Below are 20,985 nucleotides of genomic sequence, written 5' to 3'. Positions count from 1 at the left end.
AGCAACAGCAACCTCCACCAACACCTCCAAACACATGACCAGCCTCCATCTCTCCTTCAACACCACCGATTGCCTTCTCCATCCACAACCTTCTACCTACAGCTAAAATAACTAGGAGCAAGTCTCATCTCAGGGGGATTTCTCTTACTGCCAGAGGAGTATTGGTAACACTAGACCTTTTCGCAAGAGCTGGCCCTTTCACTTCTTCTGGCACGAAGAAACAAGCATCCTCTAGAAAGATGAAGGCTGGAGATATACTCCGTGGGGAATTTGGAGGATATTACTACGATCTCAGGGGTCTTGAAACGTGGATTCAATGTATTGAATGCAAGATTATGGTTTCACGACTTATGTGATTCTGACAGCATTGTTAAATGTGGCTTCTGAACATTTTGTGACGCTGGTTGTGCATTGTTGTCTGCCTCCGACGAGTAGTGCTCCATATGACTGCAGCTGTTATGTTAAGAGGTTTGTAATCATCACAAGAGTTACTGGTTAACATGTTCGATGACTATGAGTTTTGTGTACCAGCAAAGCAGGTAGCACATTGCCAAGAACATTGTTTAGTTGTGTTCAAAATGTATTTCATTACGATTCCAACACCTTTCCGTTGTTGTAAAGCAAGTGGCGTTATTTGCCGACACGTCTGGTAATAACGCCATCTCATACTCACTCCGATTGTCAGTGCATTGTGGTCGACATTGTATGTGTAGGATCTTTTCTTTCTTATTTCATTATAGCGGAGGGTTCACTCCATCTTCCATGTAATGTGCACAGTTCTAGATATGAGAGCACTTGAACACCAGAACAATATGTTGAATTGGTGGCGTTATTTGCCAAAGTTACTCTACATATATGTCTCATTATGTTTTTCTGTTGGCGCGAAATTGCCTTTATCCTCATTGGTTCCCTCCGACCAATGAGAGAGAAGAAACGGGCGTGGCCTTTCACTTTCTCATGTATATAAGATCTGCTGTCACCTGTCTTTTCTCAGTGTTTGTGTCTGATGAAAAGGACGTTAGGTCCTTGAAACTTAACACATTGTAAGTATAGTTTTTAATATATTTCATTCTGCTCTGGTCAGAACTGTGTTTTATTTATTACTCTTCAAAAGTGTTGTTTTAAAAGAGTAATTCAGTGTTGCCAAGCGTAGCGGAATTCCGTTAAACGTAGGGACTTTTGGTTGCCCTGGCGAGAAATTGGCGACGGACGAAATATATGGAAAATGTAGCTACTTTGACAACCTATCTTAAAATCTCGAATTTTCCGCCATAGCTTGAAAGAAGTTAAGAAATTAGGTTATTACAAAACATTTATATTAGGTTAGAAAACGTGACAAAATTTAATCAATTTGGGCTTTATGCAGAGTTGTTCTGACGCTTGATTAGTGCCATACTAAAGAGATCGATTAACATATTTCCTGCAATAATCAGTCCTTTAGTATGACGCTAATCACACGTCAAAACGACTCTGCATAAGGCCAAATCTATCTTCTGCATTTAATGCTGGTCCAGCCTTAATGAGAGTATTGTTTTGGGGAAAGAGGGTTCACTTGTTGTAAGGTATAAGTACTATTGAGACGAAAGTATAGAATTTTTTATGAAGTTAAATAGTATTTTATAGTAGCTTCTTCGGGAGAAAAATTAAAATCAAAGTAGCATTAAACTCAAAAACTTCTTTTTTGAAAATAATTGTAATGAACATTTTATCAATTTTATATTTGATACATGTATCGACATTATTTGCACGCTAATCTTTGTTTAATTTATGTCAAGTGACATTATTGTATTCTTACATTATAATTTAGAAGTTATTGTACGCAATAAGAATAAAACATATGTGTCCCTTTTCTTTCATTTCTTCTATTTTTAGAAGAAAAAGATGTTTCCAATTGCAACTGATGTTACATAATGTTAATATGTTAGTATAAAATGAAATGGAATCTTTGAGTTTTACGTCCCTCGATTATGCCAGTTGGGCTAAAGGAGACGGTGTGAAATGGGTGGAATGGTGGAATGAAGAACGTGGAAGAAAACGGGAGAGCCCTAGAATACCCACAAGCACGGTGTTTGTCCACCACAAGGTCCACACGGCACAAGCTGAGATCGAACCAGGGACCGAGCTGAACGATCCACCACTGAGCTACCGCGTCCCCTTAATATGTTAATAAACAAAGTTATAATAAAAGAACGATAAGTATTGACCATGACTTTTACTTTAATAATATTAACTGAAATAAGACTGAAGTTCTTTTTTTTAATTCATGAAATTTAATGAAGAACTAAATCTGGGCTTTCCGTTTAGAATTTAGTCCTATTATTAATTTGTGAAATATTTTGTACTTTTGTTAACAGCGTTCTTTTTTTTCTTTTTTTTCTTTTTTTTTTTACCATTTATGTTTAATTTTTTAATGCAGTGAAAAATAGCGGAATTTCAGTAAGGGTAGCGGAACGTTGCGGAATTTTGGCGGCCCAGTAGTGACTTCTCGAGTTAGGGACCTGGACACACTGGAGTAATTATTCTGTAATTTTTAAGATGTGATTGCATGTTTGATTGCAAGTATAAAATTGCTTCTATGAACGTTCTCGTAAGCCATTTCATTAACACATGCACCATAAAATAAAATGGAAGTATCAAGCATAGTTGCAAGTTCGTATTAAATTTGTAGCCATAATGGCTGGTGAAGCATCTGTTAAGTTGGAATTTTTGTACAAAGAAGAAATTGATTATGGTTTTCCTCAGGAAGATCCACTCGAAGGGAAAGGATGGACATACGAAATGATAACTGACAGCAAAGAATTAATATTATCTTCAACCGAAGGACAGCAAACAACAGAGAAAGATGTAGCTATGTATTCTTCGGATGTCAAATTAAACATTGGTATGATGAAAGCTGAATCTGCAGTAAAAGATCCTGCCTTTCAAAATAATATAGAAACACTAAGAAAAGTAGAGGTTGAAGAGACTTGCGCTTCTTACTGTGATGACTACAAACAATTAACTACAAGTAGTTCAAATTCAGTTGGGACAGAAAGGTAATGTTAAATTTTATATACAATAACTGGTTCAGATTGATAATGCAGTTACATGGGTACGATATTTTATAGTTGTAAGGAATACGTTTCGAGAAATAGTTACGGGAGGTAGGCCTACGTCTAACATAAATTAATAATCAACACTTTGGAAGTGGCGAGGCGCACACAGACTAGTTGTACCCAGAAACACAATTGAGTGCACCCATCTTAATGAAGGAATCATTCCCTAAAAGTGAATACACATTTCAAACCAATTCTTGTAGATATTTTTGATATGGGTGCTTTGCGATAGTGTTCCATATATAGAGGCTTGTTTAAGAAAAAACCTCCGTGGCTGAATGGGATCAGAAAATTTCCGAAATACTACCGTGATTTTTTTATACCGGACCAAACGTATAGATGTTTTTAACTTTATCCCCAAGTTATCTCGAATACGCCACTTATCCGAAGGTCTTCCAAAGTCATTAATAAAACATAAGTCTAACTAAAAAAAGGTGGATATTTATTGAAAAACCTATACATAAATTCATTGCATATTTTACTTCATTTGCTGAAAGTCGGCTGTTTTTATTTTCAAAATCATTTTTGGAGAACGGAGTTGCACTCATCCATATAGTTTCACATCAGCACTTTAGTGTACGTATACCATAAGAATTATTATGTAAAAGACACGAATCAAATTGTGCTGGTTTGCCACTAGAAAGAAGTATGGCTATGTAATTCAGGGCAGGACGGCAGCATGTTGGCCGGAGAAGGAGCGAAGTGTTGCGTAGGGAACAGGCGCGTTACAAAAGGTCAATATACATGTAAACAAGCATAGGACGAAACACACTATATGGCATAAAGTGTATTATTTTTCATGCTGAACTGTGTATTTGTACGCTAGTAAAGATGTTATATGAAACATTCCAATATGTTGCCATTGCTTACATATTTGTGTTCCAATATAATATATTACTAACGTAAATTTTGCAATTATCTTGATCCCTTAAGTCTCGGATATTTCTCTAGTACCGCGACAATTACATTTATACTTCATTTTATTTACAATGGTTAATAGCTTCTTTGTGTGTGAATCCGCGCATAACAGGTTTGATCATGATTAATTTATTTTTATGAAGGTGGGTATCTTAGAAGTAAGAACACAAGATATTTACGATATCTATGTACTAGTCTATTAAAATATTATTTCGAATTGGGTCAAGATTTTACTTTGGCTCGGGCAATGACTTCAATCGGTTCTTATGGGTTCAGTCACTTCCTGGAACTGTTTCTGCCTCAGTCAGTTCTTGGAACTGTTTGTGCCTTTGTGGCTTTCACGTGGTATATACTTTTCACACGCAAATTCACTAACCGTTTGGGTACATTGGTACCTCGCGTTTGCAGAATTAACGTCTTAGTTTTACTTTCACAACACTTTCTCTAATTATTTAATCAATTAATTACATTTATGAATTTCATACAGTCCACGTTTCTATGACTTCATTACGCAAAGTCACGCATATATATATATATATATATATATATATATATATATATATATATATATATATATATATATATATGTACGAAATACGATTTGCTTATCTTCCCTACACGTTACATATATTAATACTTAGAAGTAAAATAAAACATTGTTTATACACGGAGCAAATTTAAATATGTCTAACATTTCTTCTCTTGTTACATTTGTGGTAGATATGAGGGTAAATATATATTGGAGGGTTCGACGTTTTTACGTATGAGTACACTTGAATACCTACAAGCTTTTATTTTAGATATATATTTACTATTCTTACAATTCACTTACTCTTAGTATATGTACCTGTATTTATTAGTATTTTTATAAACTATATAACTAGTACTTTTTAGGAAATTGAAAAACTTATAATAGCAAAAAAAGTGTTTCAAATTCGATACTAGTCATGAATTTTGCTGAGCATAAACTAACAGTCTTTTTTTATTCTTTGAAAAGATGCTTACAACCCATGGTACTTTGGAGAACACTTCTGGTGTAATCTCTCTTGACACAGAAAACACATTTTTCTTGTATAAGATTTGCACACTACTCATCGTTCTTGTAATGCATCTACAATGTAATGCGTGTCAGAGCTTCGAGCTTCGATAGGGATATACGATCGTGGACCTGGCCTAATTGATGTCATGTTTCCAATGCGAAGAAGACACATGGTAACTTCCCTCAAAAACTAGATGTGTGAGTTCATTGTTCGTGTTAAATTCGCAATGCAATTTCCAAGAAGAATCAAGTGCTAAATCGAGCGCATTATTGAAAATATTCCACCACCGTTTCTTGAATCTGAGTTTGGGTCTGTATGATGCAAGAAGACGATCCATAACGTCAACTCCTCCCATTCCTTCATTGTACTTTTGAATAACGAATAGTCGACTAATTCGAACCTTTATTTCATGTACACGAGAGTATCTCCTCACTGATTCTACTGGCAAGTTTGTAAAACAGTTTGAACCAACAGTGACAACCGCACTCTAATTCCACCTTACTAAGCACACATTACCATCACTTTTGACGTCAAACTTTCCTTTTTCGTCCTTAGCAAGTTTTTCTGTGGAGTCAGAGGACACTGTTGAACACGATTATCTCTTACTGTTTTGTTGCTCGATTTCCTTTTCCTTCTAATTCTAAAAGAACATCATAAGATGTGAAGAAATTATAGAAAAAGCCTTCGTGCTGCTCATTATTTTCTATGATTGATGTGAGACTACGAATAACTCGTTCTAATGGGATATCCTCAGTAACGTTATCAGTACTATTGTCGTTTACACCATAGAGGTCCATTGCATATGGATAACCGTCAGTAGAACATAAGAAACCATATTTTGTAACCAAAACGGAGTGGTTTTCTACTAATAAACAGTTTGCAGATGTGATGCCCATAGTACGAAACCATTCTTTCATCAATGCTCAGAGATTGGTGAAAGATATCAAACTACAGCAAGTTCTACCGTAGTTCATCGTATATAGGTCTTATTTTCCCAAATTTGTCACCTCTTGGTAAGTTAGAATTGTCAACAATATGGAAATATTTTTTGTTCGAAACGGGCTCTTGGCTTTACGGATTACACATTCGGTATGCACAGGTCGTCTGCTGTACTCCAATAGGACTTCTCAGAAGGAGAATATGATACCCACTGAGAAGTAATAAACCAAAAACTTGTAGTAACTGTTCATATGATACTTTTGTATGTGGAGCTCACTTCTGCTGTGCGTACAAATTACACATTTGAACAAGGTGCTCAGTGTATGATGGAGGCAAGATCTTGAAGAAAATATCTATCGGAGAACTACCGTCAAGATTAGGATGAGAAACCACAAGTTTTTCTGGTGAACAAGAAATGGAATTGAGGCTAATTTTCGCAACATTTTTGCACTTAGGCACACACTGTTTCCCTTCCTTTATTAGATGATCAAGTTTGTGGTATATTTTCGAGCTCATTTGCGTCATAGATGTCATTATTCACTGCCTCTATCAATTCACCACATACGTCCTTACGCATGAAAGGAACTAATTCGTCTTCATTTATGTGCTCCTCGTTTGAAATGTCATCTGTTCAATCTGGAGGGAGAATGTAAATATTCGTTTGCTAATGATCGAAACACACAAAGTGTTCAACGTGCCTACTATTTCATCCAGCGTAAAAAAATTGCCTTGCCATTTCGCGATTTTAGACAACAAATATTCAAACTAACTCGCTACGTGCCAATGTTCCCAAATGGGAACATTAAAATATTTCATTTGCGCAATAAGAAACGATGGTCTCCGACTCACGTTCTCACCCTAATAAAAAGTACAAACATTGAACTCTCAACTGTCCACAGAAAGTCTTGCCAACTTCTATATTACGCCGTAAGCACTCAGTAATACAACCTCTTGTAAAAAGCACGAAAACATCATTTGTAAAAAAAATCGAAATCAATTATTTAATATACATTTTCGTGAAATTAAGGCAAATAAAACAATTAACCATTCTTTCATTTATAATACCACTCAATGTTAGGCCAGAAATATAGAAAATATACAATGCTAGAACACTGAAAATTTCCTGCTTCGAAAAGGGAACAATGGTACCTAAACGGTTAACGAAAAAGTTACCTATTTACGTACGAATCAGCTGAGCGTTCGAAGGGAGTTAGAAGCCACGCAGGTGTAATTTCATTGCACTTTTGCCACCATGATAATACCACACGGCGTTACGTCACAATCGGTCGGAGCGACTAGAATGTAATTCCTAAACTGCTTCGGGAACCGGGTAAGAGAAATCGATTGCACTGTCCGGGTCAAAGTAAAAGCTTGCCCGAATTTTTTATATGTTGTTTATAATTCTGTAAATTTTACAGTAAATCTGTAAAAAATGAATGCTTGCGTGTTGATTCCTCAGGTGTAGAAATTCACAGGCTAGAGTTTTAGTAGAGTTCGATAGTTTAAAGTAGTTGTATCAAGAACATCATATTTTGGAAGAAATCGTAGCCTTTTTATAAACGTTTCGTTGTAAACTTTAACTGGAGAGAAGGAAACATCAACGAAATAGGGTTGGTTCAAAATTTACACACACTCCCACTTATATATATAAACAAATCAATCACGTGTCAAACATGGAACTCGGTTCGTAGTCTGATTTCAATCAACGAGTTGAAATACACATGTAACTTACAAACCAGGAGAAAAGTACTATCTAGGTGAGAGACCCCTTAGGGTTTGGAATGGGGGAAGATATGAGAACAATCGAAAAGGGCTGCTGTCAGTATCTAAGCCATATTAACCCATTACACTGGTCTAACAAAATTGACGTGATTTCAAATTGTACCCTATATTAAAAGAGAATATCCGCCATTAATCGTTCAAAATTCAAGGCGTGTATCTAATAGAACTATTGGTAATTTTTTCATGCCTCATACCTATGCCTTCTTACACTTTTCCAAATTCTAAAAAGAAAAACAACTCAATTGTTTTCATTGTTGAAATTTCAATATGATTATTTAAAATGAAACACTTCCATGATAGTTTTTTCATATTGGCATAAATAACAGGTCAAAATTTAGAATAAATGGAAAATAGAAGAAGAAAATATTTTCGTTGCTGGTATCTGATGACATTTTTACATTAGATTGCATAAAATATATATATTACACTAATGCAGTAGATACAAGAAAATTTCAAATTATATCCTTTGCATTGAGAAACAGAAAATCTACCATTACAAATTCGAAATTCGATAACATTTCAAATAGAATGATTGGTAACGTTTTCTGGAGTTGTAGTTTTTAAACGGAACGATTCAACTTCAAAGTGCGAAATGTATGATTTTTTATCTTGTAATTTTTATGAGATATGTTTAGTAAATTTCGAGCTTTATCTTTCCGGATGTGAGAAAAATGTTAGAATGTACCTAGCTACAAGTTACAAAGAGAGTTTAGTTCGTTCTATTTCAAACACATTCGGGCTTAGAAACTCTTGTTTGCACCTTATTGGAAACTATCGTCAAAGTATATATTTGGCATGACGCTAACTCTACTGGCAAGCTCTAAAAACATTTTGGATCGTTGTATATAATCTTGTTCTAAGGTTTGGTGTCTAAAGTGCTGCTTATCGGCTTGTAACTGCGTATGGTTAAAATAGAGATCCTGTCATTTTTTTGGTGAGTGACATAAATTGATATCATTTTTGGGAATTTAGGAAACATAAAAGATCTCCAGTACAAGCCACGAAAAATTTCCCAACCGCTCTATTTCAAGTATATTTTAAGATTCAGCCATCTTCTGTATTGCATTTTTTTTCTTCTAACTTCAGAAAATGGAACCTGAGGTCAGTCTTTCTTACTAGATAAATAAAATAAATTGTGTGTTGTTGTTTTTCTAGATTTTGGACGTGAGAATGACCCTAGATACAAAACAACCATATTTTTTTATCTGTTTCATTTGAAAAGTCTTTTGACATGCGGATTATTCTCGCCACTGTAGCTTGTAACCATATGTACTTTCGGCCTAATTTTACTTTTATTATACGAGTGATATAAATATTTTTGTAATCTCTTAGCAGTGAATGAATCACACTCTGCATTTTGTAGAAATGTTTCTTGTATGCTTTAGTAGAAAATATATTGTAAAATCAAGGATTTTTTTTCATTTCTTAAAATGGTTTCGAATCTGAAATTCGAAAATTGATACTTCTGGTTTGGAATCTGACATAATACCACCTCTAGTTTTATGAACTGTATACAGAAGTCTTTTTGGTAAGTAATATTACATAATGTCCATAAAACCAAAGCAGCTTTTGAGACTTTTAAGGTGTTACATGCATAAGTTTAATAGGAAATTTTAATATATCGAGAAGCGAATGTTTGTGCATGATTCATCGTCTTAGCACAACATTCAAGGCTATTCAATTTATTTATTTATTTATTTAACAATCACCAAATACAGCTCAGAGACCATTTTATAGTGGATACCTAACAACAGCAATAAAAATCAAAAGAAATAGGCAGATGTGGGCCAGGGCCTATTTAGTTGGTACTATCCTGGTATTTGCCTAGTAGGACTGAGGGAGACTGGAAAACCCCAGTCAGGATGGTCGGCAACGGGAATGGAACCCAAGACCTCCCGAATGCGAAGGAAACGCTCTACTACTTGCGCTATTTCGCTCAGTTCTCCCGAAACGGAAAATAGTTCAAATTTACTATGACGTCCGGTTCATGACTGATTTCCGTACAAGATAAACGGTCAATGCTTTCAAGATGATTTTATTATAAGTATTTCAGTGTCTTAAGAATAGGTCCTATTTCGTCCGTTAACCATGTTTTCAAACCGAACTTTATTCAGTTTAGTCATTTTGAATTTAGCCTTTATTGCCACAGAAGGTAGCTGTAACACACAACGAGAAGCGATTGTTTGTAAACGATTCAGTATCTATATATAACATTCGTATCATGACTGTCTATTACTCTGGCAAAACCGGAAGTTGTTCAAATTCACTACTACTTCAGCTTCTTACATTTTCTGCTAACTCTTATTCAAACCGGAGCGATTGAAACCGAGTATGATGCGTTTCGGTTTAAATATTTGTCACCATAAAACGGGAACGATAACAGATATTGACACTTTTTTTTTTTTTTTTTTTTTTTTTTTACATTCAATGGACGGTCTAAAGATGACATACTACACGCGCAACAATCTAGCAAATTCGGAAGTGTTTGAAATTTAAAAATATAATTCGTTTCTATACTGACTTCTATCTACAAAAGACGGTAAGGGATATCGAGATATGCTTTGTTACAATCGGTTTAGTTCCCAAATGTAGGTACCATCTTCTCCGTTAAGCCTTTATTCCGACTGCTAGTTTTTTAAATGACCATTTCCAGTTTCAACATTATAGCTTCTGAACAAAGACAGACAAGCGTGTGTATGTGGATTTTTCTTGGTTCTTTTTTGTTCATTTCAAATAATATTTCATTCCTTTCTCATCATTCCTTTGTCTTTAGACTAGCCGACATACCCGTGAGACGTGAAACTAAAGAATTCATTTAATTTCATTTTGAATGAAAACGGATCAATGGTTGAACATTCACCTCTGATACACCTGGGCAGTGCTGCAATCCTAGTTCGCGCCAATCGGACTTTATGGTAGAAAAACACCGTGTAAGTAGGTTTCCTTGGGGTTCTTCTATTTTCTTCGTTTCAATATTTCATTCGTTTCTCATCATCCCTGTCCCGTTTAGCCTGGTCGGCATAAGCGTGTGACATAACACTTAGATTTCATTTTCGTATCAAAACGAAAACGGTAGCAGGTAGGGTAACGCAGGTCTCTGAAAACAATTCGGCGTTTAATTGCAACATATGATTACGAGAAACACTTGTGCAGAGGATTCAGCTTCGCAACACAATGTATAATGACTATCCTCAACATTCTTAAAGTGAGGACGCACTGGCTCAGTAGTAGAGCGTTCGCTTCTGGTGCATGGGTCCTTGTTTCGAACGCAAGTGCTGCCAAGTGAAATTTGTGTTGGACAAACACCGTGTGCGTGGGTTATGTCGGGCTTATTCCCCCATCCCGCTACCATCATTCCACAATTTCTTTCATTTCTTATCATCACTGTCTCCTTTAGCGTAGCCGGTGGAAACTTTGACCATAAAACTCAAAGAATTTTAAAATGGCAAGTTGATCCCATTTACAATTGCATCCAATTTCAGAACTGATTTTTTTTACAGCAAAAGCGCTAAAAGCTATTAACTTGCGGTTTCTTGCAATAGATTTGGCATTTAAAGAACATGTTCAATTCCTGCGTTGAGATTCTATTCGAACAAGAAGTGATTAGAAATAACGATGTGTGGTTTCAACATTTATCGCCACACAACAAACACTAATATATAGGGAGAAGTATTTTCTTCAAACGGTTCAACGTGACTATTTACAGCACTATACGAGAAACGGAAATCTTAGATTTACCATTGCGGTTTAAACACTGATTTCCGTAGAGCCAAAACGCTAAAAGATATGGATGTGTTCTTCGACTCGAGTTTGCTGGTCGAGAAAGCATTACTTTCCGTTGAAGCTCTATTCAAACCATAGGTGTTTAAAATTACCAGTTTCCAGTTTCAACTTTTATCGACGTAAAACGAAAATTGTAACAAATATCGTGTAATTATTTTATTTAAAAAGATTTCAGTCATTTCCAGCGTCTCAGGACAAGTTAGCATAACTATCGACAACACTGTTCCAAAACAGAAATTGTTTCAAGCTTACAATTATTACCAGTTTTATTAAAACGATAAAACATATTGATATAAGTGCTTTTTAATTCATTAATTTGACAAGAATTTGTTTTGTTTTAGTTAACTCCAAGATGAAACCGAAAGAGGTTGAAACTGTCCATTTCTGGTTTCAAAGGTTATGTTAATAAAACCCAAATGATAATAGATGTCGACAAATTATATTTGGAAAGAATATAAGTTCTGTTTCTTATATAAAACCTCACAACCCGCAGCAGCGCATCGAAACCGGAAGTGGTTGAATTTATTAGTACTTCTGTTATCAGATTTTCATACAGAAAAACTCGAAAAGATGTAGAGGGATGTTTTTGAGACCTTTTCAGCGTCCCAAGTGTAGCTTGTATCTCATCCCTCCACCCTCTATTCAAATTGGAAGTGCTTCAAATTAACGATAGTTTTCAAGATTTATTTGGACAGAATTAATAGCGTAAAAAAAATTACCCTTCTTTACATGGAATCAGTGTCCAAGGAACAAACACTATTTTTGACATTGTTCTCTATTGCAACCAGTATTTACAGATGTATTACCTCCAGTCTAAATATTGAATTCGCTTAGTTTGGAAGTCTTAGTTTCACACTTTAAATCTTTATTCACTTGTTTAACTTGGGTATTGGTACTGATGATTCGTGTAATATATGTCACTAGGTTGACTCCTAGTCATAGATGAAAAAATTCGAGTAGTGTAACAGATTTGTGGCAGACGTGCGAATTATTAAGGATGATGTAGCTGCTTCACCCTTTTTTCCTCCAGTGCCACCAGTTATTGTTATTTTAACTACTATCCAAAAGTAAAGCAACGATATTTAATTCGTCGTTAAGACAATGATATATTGTTACCCACGCCACGTTCTTACCATTTCGACATTTACTTTGTATATCTCACACATTCGCTAACATCCTATCACTTATTCAATCAATTAAAAGCATTTCACGAACTCGTTTAACTTGATCATTTGCAGTTCTCTTACTGTACCAAAATATTTCGGTGAGATTTTTAAACAGCTGTTTATTTCCTCATTTTCATATCTACGCGATACTTTGTCCGCTTCTATCATTTTGCTAAGTATCTTATAAATAAAAGCTAAAGCTATTGGGCTCTATGCAAAATCGTTCTGACGTGTCATTAGAGCTATTCTGACGGGTTCGACGGCCCCTAGTATGACGGTAATCATACATCAGAACTACTCTGCATTAGCGTCCGGTAAGGCACCGGAATTACGAGTGTAAGGTCGTGAGTTCGATTCTAATTTGGATCAAATTTTTTGATATGCAATGATCATTAGCACATGTGTAATTATATCAGTAAACTTTCGTCCCGTTCAATGAATTTTATTCATGTGTGTGTTACAAAAGTTTACTAGCTTGTAAAATTCTATAGCAAAATACCAGTGGTGTGTTCTAGAAGAAATTTCCTTTGGATGTATAATATTTTTTGTAAGTGATAGTTGTTCATGTAATCATGGAAATAATTGTAGATATTTGTATAGACCTATCACACAGCTACAGTTGTATTTTTAACATATGACCTGTAAACATTACTTGTAATCGAGTAGAAAGAAGATACTGTCTGTTGAACAGATTCACAAGATATCTCAACCGTAAATAATGCACATGCAATACTACGTTGAAAAATGGATAATTTACCCAACTATCTCGCCTTTAATTACGCTGAATAACATTACATTTTGCAATATATTGTATTAAATAGATGGTTAATAACATGCAGGAAATAAGACCTACGAATTTTCAAAACAAAATTTGAGTAAGTTATTTAACGTTATGTCAAGTAAATGAAGGTTCACGTCACTAAAAGTAGAGTAGATGTTCATAAAAGAAAGATATCAGATATATTTACAAAAGTAATGCAAACAAAATATCTAAGCTAATAGTTCCACTTTGTTTGCGACAGAAATATGCATGGGAATTGTAATATTCTTCTTAAAGTATAAAACTATGTAGGCGGGTTTGTAGGTCAGAAGCGACAAGAGAGATTATACAACAGGAGCCTATTAAAGTTCGTGATAGAAAACCAGGGTAGTTTGGTTTAATCGTGGATTATATCCAGTAGAGGTGTTCTTTATCTAACGCCATGAGCCTACGGGACCACTTAACCACAGGGTGTTTGTGTTTTGTATATTACCGTATGTATACTTAAGTTTAACGATGAAGAGTATATTGCATTTTCTTCAGTTCTCACATATGCAGGTAAAATTACACAGCAAAAATTACTATCAAAACTTCTATTGGAACCATGGTCTGTTGGAAATATTTAACTCTTTAGGCTCTCATTCATAATTTCGTGAACGTATGCACAATAAGTTCTTTGCTTTTAGCCAGTGAAACAAGCACCCGACACCTCTAAAACAGTATATCAAAAATACCAATGCTTAACTTCAACTTTTGAATTCCACAGATCGTTCCGTATACAGAGCCAGGATAAACTTATTGTACACTGGCTCAGGATCGTTGCACTTTCCCAGTCATACTTTTGGCTGGATTGAAATATTGACCAGTTTAAAGACGCATTTCTACAAAGAAAAAAATACTTTAACTAAGAAAGTATAAGTGTAATGTGTATTTTCTTCGGAATCCGTTGGTGAAGCCTCGAAATAAGATATTTTTTAAATTTTTATTTTAAGTGTGTTCTTCTTTTCTAGTTTCGGCCTTTTAAATATTTATATAGGTTAAGTGTTAATCACAACATTAAGAATATTGTACCATAATTTTCAATCCCTCTATCGCGTAAAAAAGGTTATACCATGTATAAATGATTAAAACTAAGTAGATGTACTGAAGAAAAATTTTTCACACGGTGTTCTCCCTTGAATATTTTTGTGTATTAACTCGCGAACAAAACCGGTAATTTGAACTAGATTTACTTAGGAAAAAATTGTGATTCTGTGGCCCATTTTGCCAGTTCACATAAGTAAACATGAAATTACGTTATTTATATGAAAAATGATGAAAATATTTTGTTTGCCTGATTCTTTTTTTTTTAATTTTGTGCCACGAGACCTTCTGCAGTTTTAGACGTTTTACATGTTAGAATACCGAAACTAGTCTATATATGTAGTGTTTCAGATGTATGGGTTCACAGCTGAATAATTTTTCATGACATTCCAACTGAAATGTAGGTATCCTAGTTTATTTTTTTTATATGCTGGCAAAGCTGTGATCACTAAACTGCATCAGATGGTGTGTAATGAATATCTGTGCAATACATCTTATTAGGAGGTCAGATCGGAAAGCAACTCGCAATATTTTTTTCCAAAAAAATTTAATATACCAAAACCAAACAAAGCACAAAAAAGTTACGTATTTGGTCCACTTTTCTACAGTCACCAACTTTCTCCATACGTTTCTATAAGCGTGGTACCGGTTTCAGGATGCCCTGTTCATGAAAGTCTGTTATGGTGGAGTATAGGAATGTGCGGACTGCTGTTTTCACTTCCGCATCTGTCGCAAAATTTTGACCGGTGAGGAATTTCTTGATGAGAACATAGAGATATGAAAGTGAGAGACGAAAGAGACTTGTGGACTGGCAGTAATGATGAAGTTTGACGTTGTCACCATTATTGTAGCGGCGTTTGTCACGCAGGGCACGACGCAACATTAACCAAAGTTTTAATTTACGCTGCAGCATTTACAGTGGTCCAGTGTTTAACAAATCTCCCAATAAAACAACAAACGACCCAGAACACTGTCACAAGCACTTTTCTCGCAAATTGAATTACGTTTAGTTTTTGTCGTGTTGAAAACCAGTATGTTTCCACTCCATAAAGACGTGCTTGGTCTCGGGCGTCTAATAGTATGCCCAAGACATCCACGATTGCATACAGATGGCATAACGCGTTAGATGATCCAAGCATGTCATCGTTCGCTGAACTTCGTGGTTATCTGTCAAGTTCTTAAGCACCTAGCGAGCACGAACTTTATGGAATTGCAATGTGTCCTGAGCAAGGTCGTACACTACAGCATAGTAAATGTTGAATTTCTGCAATATAGTTCGCACGTGCACACGACAGTCACTTAGAATTGCTGGCTGGATGGCGCTGATAATCTGTGGTGCTGAAGCTGTTACCGAGTGCCTGGAGCTTGGCGGAATGCACAATAACTGGAAACATTGCAACAGTCCATATAATCGTCTCCATATACGGTACGGATGTTACAGTAATTTTCTCTTGGTGTATGCTCTTTGATTCATTGAAATCTAATCATAACTGGCTTCTCTTCACATGTGGGGAACAGTAACAGGACGCAATATTTCTTTCGTAGTTCAAGTTTGTGTCGCTAGAGCTACATAGGAAAGCAAAGAAATCTCTGTAGCACAAATTTCAAACTCTCTCGTCATGCAATTTCTCCATTCCAGCTTGAATACTTGGGGAGAAAAAATGTGGTTTACAATCTGCCCTCGAATTTAAATCATATGGTAATTTTATGTATTTAGGAAACAACGGGAATTTCCGGTTTTCGTTCCTTAAAGCCAATAACACTTGCCCACTGGTTTTCAGTAAAGATTTTAATTACGAGACCCGAAAATAACGTAAGAAGAATATCTCTTTAAGCTGATGCTGGCAACCCTGCAAACTTAAACCGCTACTACAAACGGGGTAAGGGAGCTTGTACGAGGCAGTTAATATCATACGCACATTTTCTCGATTTATGTTCAGTTTATCCTCAATCATTTTCACGGTTAATCGTCTATCCTCTCAGAGAAGTTCCCTCTCTCTCTGTATGCTCTCTTCCATTCATATTGTTGTGAGTCGCCCACTACGATGTTCATCTTCGATTTCTGTTCTGCCTTCCGCTAACATTTTGTACCAACAATATACCTCTGCCATTGATAACAGTATATTTGCAAAGGCCTGCTAAATCTTCCGGTACGTTATCGAGGCAGTCTCCCCAAGTTTCATACAGAAGGCGATTGCGTAGCACTGGTCAATATTACGTGCTTCCGTTGTTGTGACAGGGGTCGAACATACGATCGTACTCTTTAACTTCTAACTTCACCATAAAAAATATTTCGTGCGTGCCACGTGCTGTGCTATTGGAGCAGGCCCAAGGCCACTCTCTGGCGACGGTTTCACACTGCAGCGTTGTCAGCAGAAGCTGAAACAATTTTCTTATTACTTTCTTGTTGAACTTCGTATATTGTAAATTTCACCTTCGTAACGTAATCCACTTGTTAAATACTCTGCTTTGGCGTACAATTTAAAGTTTTTCTCTTACTCATAGAACACTGATTCTAATGATAGTAACGTAAAAAGACAATAAAAAGTAACAAAAGGGGGAGACCGTGTAAAGTATACTTTCAAGGTATTCACATGTTTCCTGAAATTATAGCAGAAAATTTGTATCTCAACTGTAAGTACTGATAAATATTATGTTGAATGTTACTCTTCTCCCTCTTAAATATAGCATTTTCCAATACACCTGTGCATTCAACCGTTTATTTTAAACGATAAGCTTATGCTAATTTTTCTTCTTTGACAAGAGAGACACATGAGATGATAATTTTTGACGTGTATTCCTTGATCCTCCTTCTCTCCTTATAATACCAATTTGAATGAAAGTAACATGGTATAAACTGAGGTAAAGGTAGGTACTAAACAAAATAGCTAACTTATTTTAAATAGTAAAGCTGACTTTTTTCATAATTAATTAATACCATGTTTCTTTCATTGTGTTAATATTCAGGGCGTAGGATTCTCAAACGTTCTTATTTAACAAGAGTGCTTTTTTCACTTAGATGTATATCAATAGACTTAAAGATCGTATAAGTGTTTAAAATTTAATATCTCAGAGTATTGAAATGATATTAGAAGCACTAGTAGAGATTAGCATACTGCTTGAAATGACGTATTTTCTAGAAAATTTTAAAAATGCTTATAGTGTTGATTTCTTTTTTTGTCATAATACGAACAGTTTTGGTAGTTGTAATTGCAAAAATCTCTCGGAATTGCTAAATTATATATCACATAAATTATTGATATAATACAAAAGTACTGTCAGTGAGAACGTACCACCATTTTCACCTGTAATAATCAGATGTTCATTCCATAGTGTAACGTGGTAGTATGCATTTGAGTTAAATCCGATAACTGATAGATAAATGTAGATGCGATTTGAGATATCAATTTAAAGGACATGCTTTTCTTTGGAGAGCAGAAATGATACTAAAACACCTCAATAGTTCTCTTCTCCTAATATCTACAAGATTTTATGTAATATTACAGTAGTATTATCAATCAGTTTGTAGGGGGGAAAGTGCAAAACATCTTATCTCCACTTTTTATGGAATTTTAGATTTTGGGTGCATTCAATTTCCCACATCTGATTCTACGTGTCTGTGAAAGATCGTAAACGAAAACCCGGTAAAGAAAAACGTGAAAAAACTAACTTTTAAAACCTGGTATCGCATATAAGATAGTGTAAAAGCAGAACAGATTTATTGGTATCCTGAAAGTTGGTTATGGTGAGTTATGAGGTATAGCACTTTCGCCATTCTAAAACTTATGATTACCTTGAAAAGCCTCACGATAAAATTTCAATATTTTTGTTGTTCTATTTTAGATGGAAACTTCTGCATTTCTTTGTTGTTCCATATAGTGTACCTAGATTTCCACTCCCTATTTTACTGAATTTATTACAGGATCCATTCAAATGAAAAATGGAGATTTTTTCGACGTTCAAATTTGACTCAACGTATTTTGATACACAGTTAAGAAACGTAATACGCGGCAAGACTGTCAGTAGAGGTTTCGTCAAACTGCATTTGTTTATACATATGTTAATACACATAGGTGAAATTTCTCTTCAATACCAAGAGTTTGAAGTTGATTTTGAGTTTAACGTCCCGTTCTGCAGCGAGACTATGTGGACCAAACTACGAGCTACCGCCGGGAATCGAACCAGGGATTCCCACACCAAAGGTGCGTACCATAACCGCTTAGCCATGAAGGAGCTCCCATGCCAGTAGTGTGGGATATGATTTGTGCAAAATTAATTATCGGCAGAAGACGTAATTAACACAGGAAAAAGAGCTCAGTGTTTGAAAAGAGAGTTTGAGTTCAATTTTGGCAAAGTATATGTTAGCACATACTAATGAAAGAGTTGGTATATCGAAAAAAGAAAGTGGAGAAGAAATATTTTGGAAAAGATCAAACACTGCAAAAGAAACTAAAACATGAAGGTTATAAAGTTCACAGGTGACATGAGTTTATAAAATTTTCTCGCAAATTCAATTTTTGTAAAACAACCAGACAGCACATTCACGTCCATATATGATCCAAGAGTTTAGGCGATTCAGGTCGTGTGAATGTAAGATGGACCAACATGTTACGTGCGAACTGCGTCTATGAGAAAGTAAACATCCTTTGATACTTGACCATGAACATATAGTGTATCTTAACAGAACGCTAAGAGCATGTCCACTGAAAGTTTGTATAGATCTTAATAGTACCCCCTGCAAGGTCCATTAGATATCCACTTTTTGGAGAGCCAGTGGGTCAGTGAGGGACATTGCGGACGTAAGTAGATGTTCAGTATATGTCATCAAGACATCGATGTGTACGTTTATAGACGTTCATTTGTCATGGATGTGAACCTTAATAGAGGTAAATCTTTTGTCGAAAATTTTTCCAGTAAATCTTCAAGAATTCGAATGTGTGCCCAGTATACACCAGATACGTACCTGTATAAAAGTGCGATGTATGTCGTGTGGATGTCAGTAACTGAGTTTTAAGAACGTACGCAGACGCCCAGTATTCTGCCGTAGATGTAAAACGCAGGTAAAACGAACGTTTAGTGTCCATCCACTGAACGTTCCTAAGTATGTAGAGGCACGTCCACTGGACGATACATACGTATATCGAGGGACGTTTGATAAGTATACAGAAAGACGTCCACTAGATGTTAGATAATCTCTGTGTGTGCGACTATGGATGTGAACAGGCGTCGAATGTCCAAATTAAAGGCAGCTCGTAAGGGAAATCTAATCGGTAAAAATATAGTTTTCTCGAGTCGAACTCATCCATTAAACGTATATTTTAATATAACAATATACAACATTAATTTTGTAGAAGAGATTATTTTTCTTTACTTAGTTCCAAGCAAGAAACATCTTGATTTTACCGAAATGCTTTCCATGAAGAGACGCCTCTAATTTTGGCTCTATGCTTCGTCTGTAGCGGTAAAACACAGCTAGTCATACCAACGTACCTGTTGAAACAAAATTGACCAAATCAAAACATTGTAGTCTACAATAAAAACTATATAAAAAGTGGATACCAATCGAGCAGTACTTCTAGAAACATTGTAAAATGTACTTCAGCAATCAGGTCTTTGACTTTTACGCAGATATTATATTTGTATTACATTAACTCTGGAATACATTAAGTAACTAAACGACTGTTAAGAATTAATCAACTACACTTTAAAAATCTTCCACAAACAAAGAGAAAAGTATATACGCCCTTGGTTTGGCTTTACACTTCTACTACAAAACAAAGAATTAAACACTAATTACACGCGCCTATTATACGTGTAATTCTTCCCCACGTGCAGGCAAAGCTTGATAGTATAAGTGTGAATCCATGCATTCCATGTAATTAAATTATAATAGATAGGAGTCACTGTATTTACGTGATTGACTACAAAATTGACTTCAATTTTGGTTATTATATCCACTTGCTTCACAATTTTTGACATACAAATGAACCTTTCTTTTTTTGTCTAAAAAATCTTTCAAGTCAAATGTATAGTAAACATATTTAAACACCAAAAATGTCCTCGATAGGATTTTTTTTTTTTTTTGTAATTTTTAACTGACTGTCTTCACAACAAAACTGAAATTAAAAAATCGCATATTAAAACATACATTATGTCATTAATACACATACACATACACATTCATCAATATAGTTATAACTGAAATTAAAGAGGTAATTGGCATGAATAAGAAGACACAACACATAGAGCATACATATGCCTATATATGTCCAGTGGAGATTCACTGTACGTATACAGTGCCTTAATCAAGGGTTTTGGGACACCCAAGAACGTGCACCCTTACGACGGCTTAGTTTCTATTTAGAGAGTACATCATCTTTTCGAGAGATTCATAAGTTTGCCAAACAATCATATATAAA

The 20,985-nt window shown here is 35.3% G+C and overlaps 1 protein-coding gene across 4 annotated transcripts in view; it reads left to right on the top strand.

The window, feature by feature from the left end:
- Positions 1-2,440: 2,440 nt before the first annotated feature.
- The window catches only part of LOC145681230 (uncharacterized), a 157,439-nt gene continuing 138,894 nt past the window's right edge, over positions 2,441-20,985 (top strand). For 2 of the 4 annotated variants that reach the window (XM_081752781.1, XM_081752778.1), the window contains exon 1: positions 2,441-3,035. In XM_081752781.1, coding sequence (XP_081608907.1) covers positions 2,674-3,035 — 362 coding nt within the window. In that variant the 5' untranslated portion in view covers positions 2,441-2,673. Of the gene's footprint in view, positions 3,036-8,929; positions 9,177-20,985 lie in introns of those variants that run through there. The other 2 variants (XM_081752780.1, XM_081752779.1) reach the window with 2 other exon arrangements.

This window comes from Thermobia domestica, chromosome 3 (assembly GCF_964235325.1).
Source record: "Thermobia domestica chromosome 3, izTheDome1.hap1.1, whole genome shotgun sequence".
Classification (NCBI taxonomy): Eukaryota; Metazoa; Arthropoda; class Insecta; order Zygentoma; family Lepismatidae; genus Thermobia; species Thermobia domestica.
This window is presented reverse-complemented; position numbering and strand designations above follow the sequence as displayed.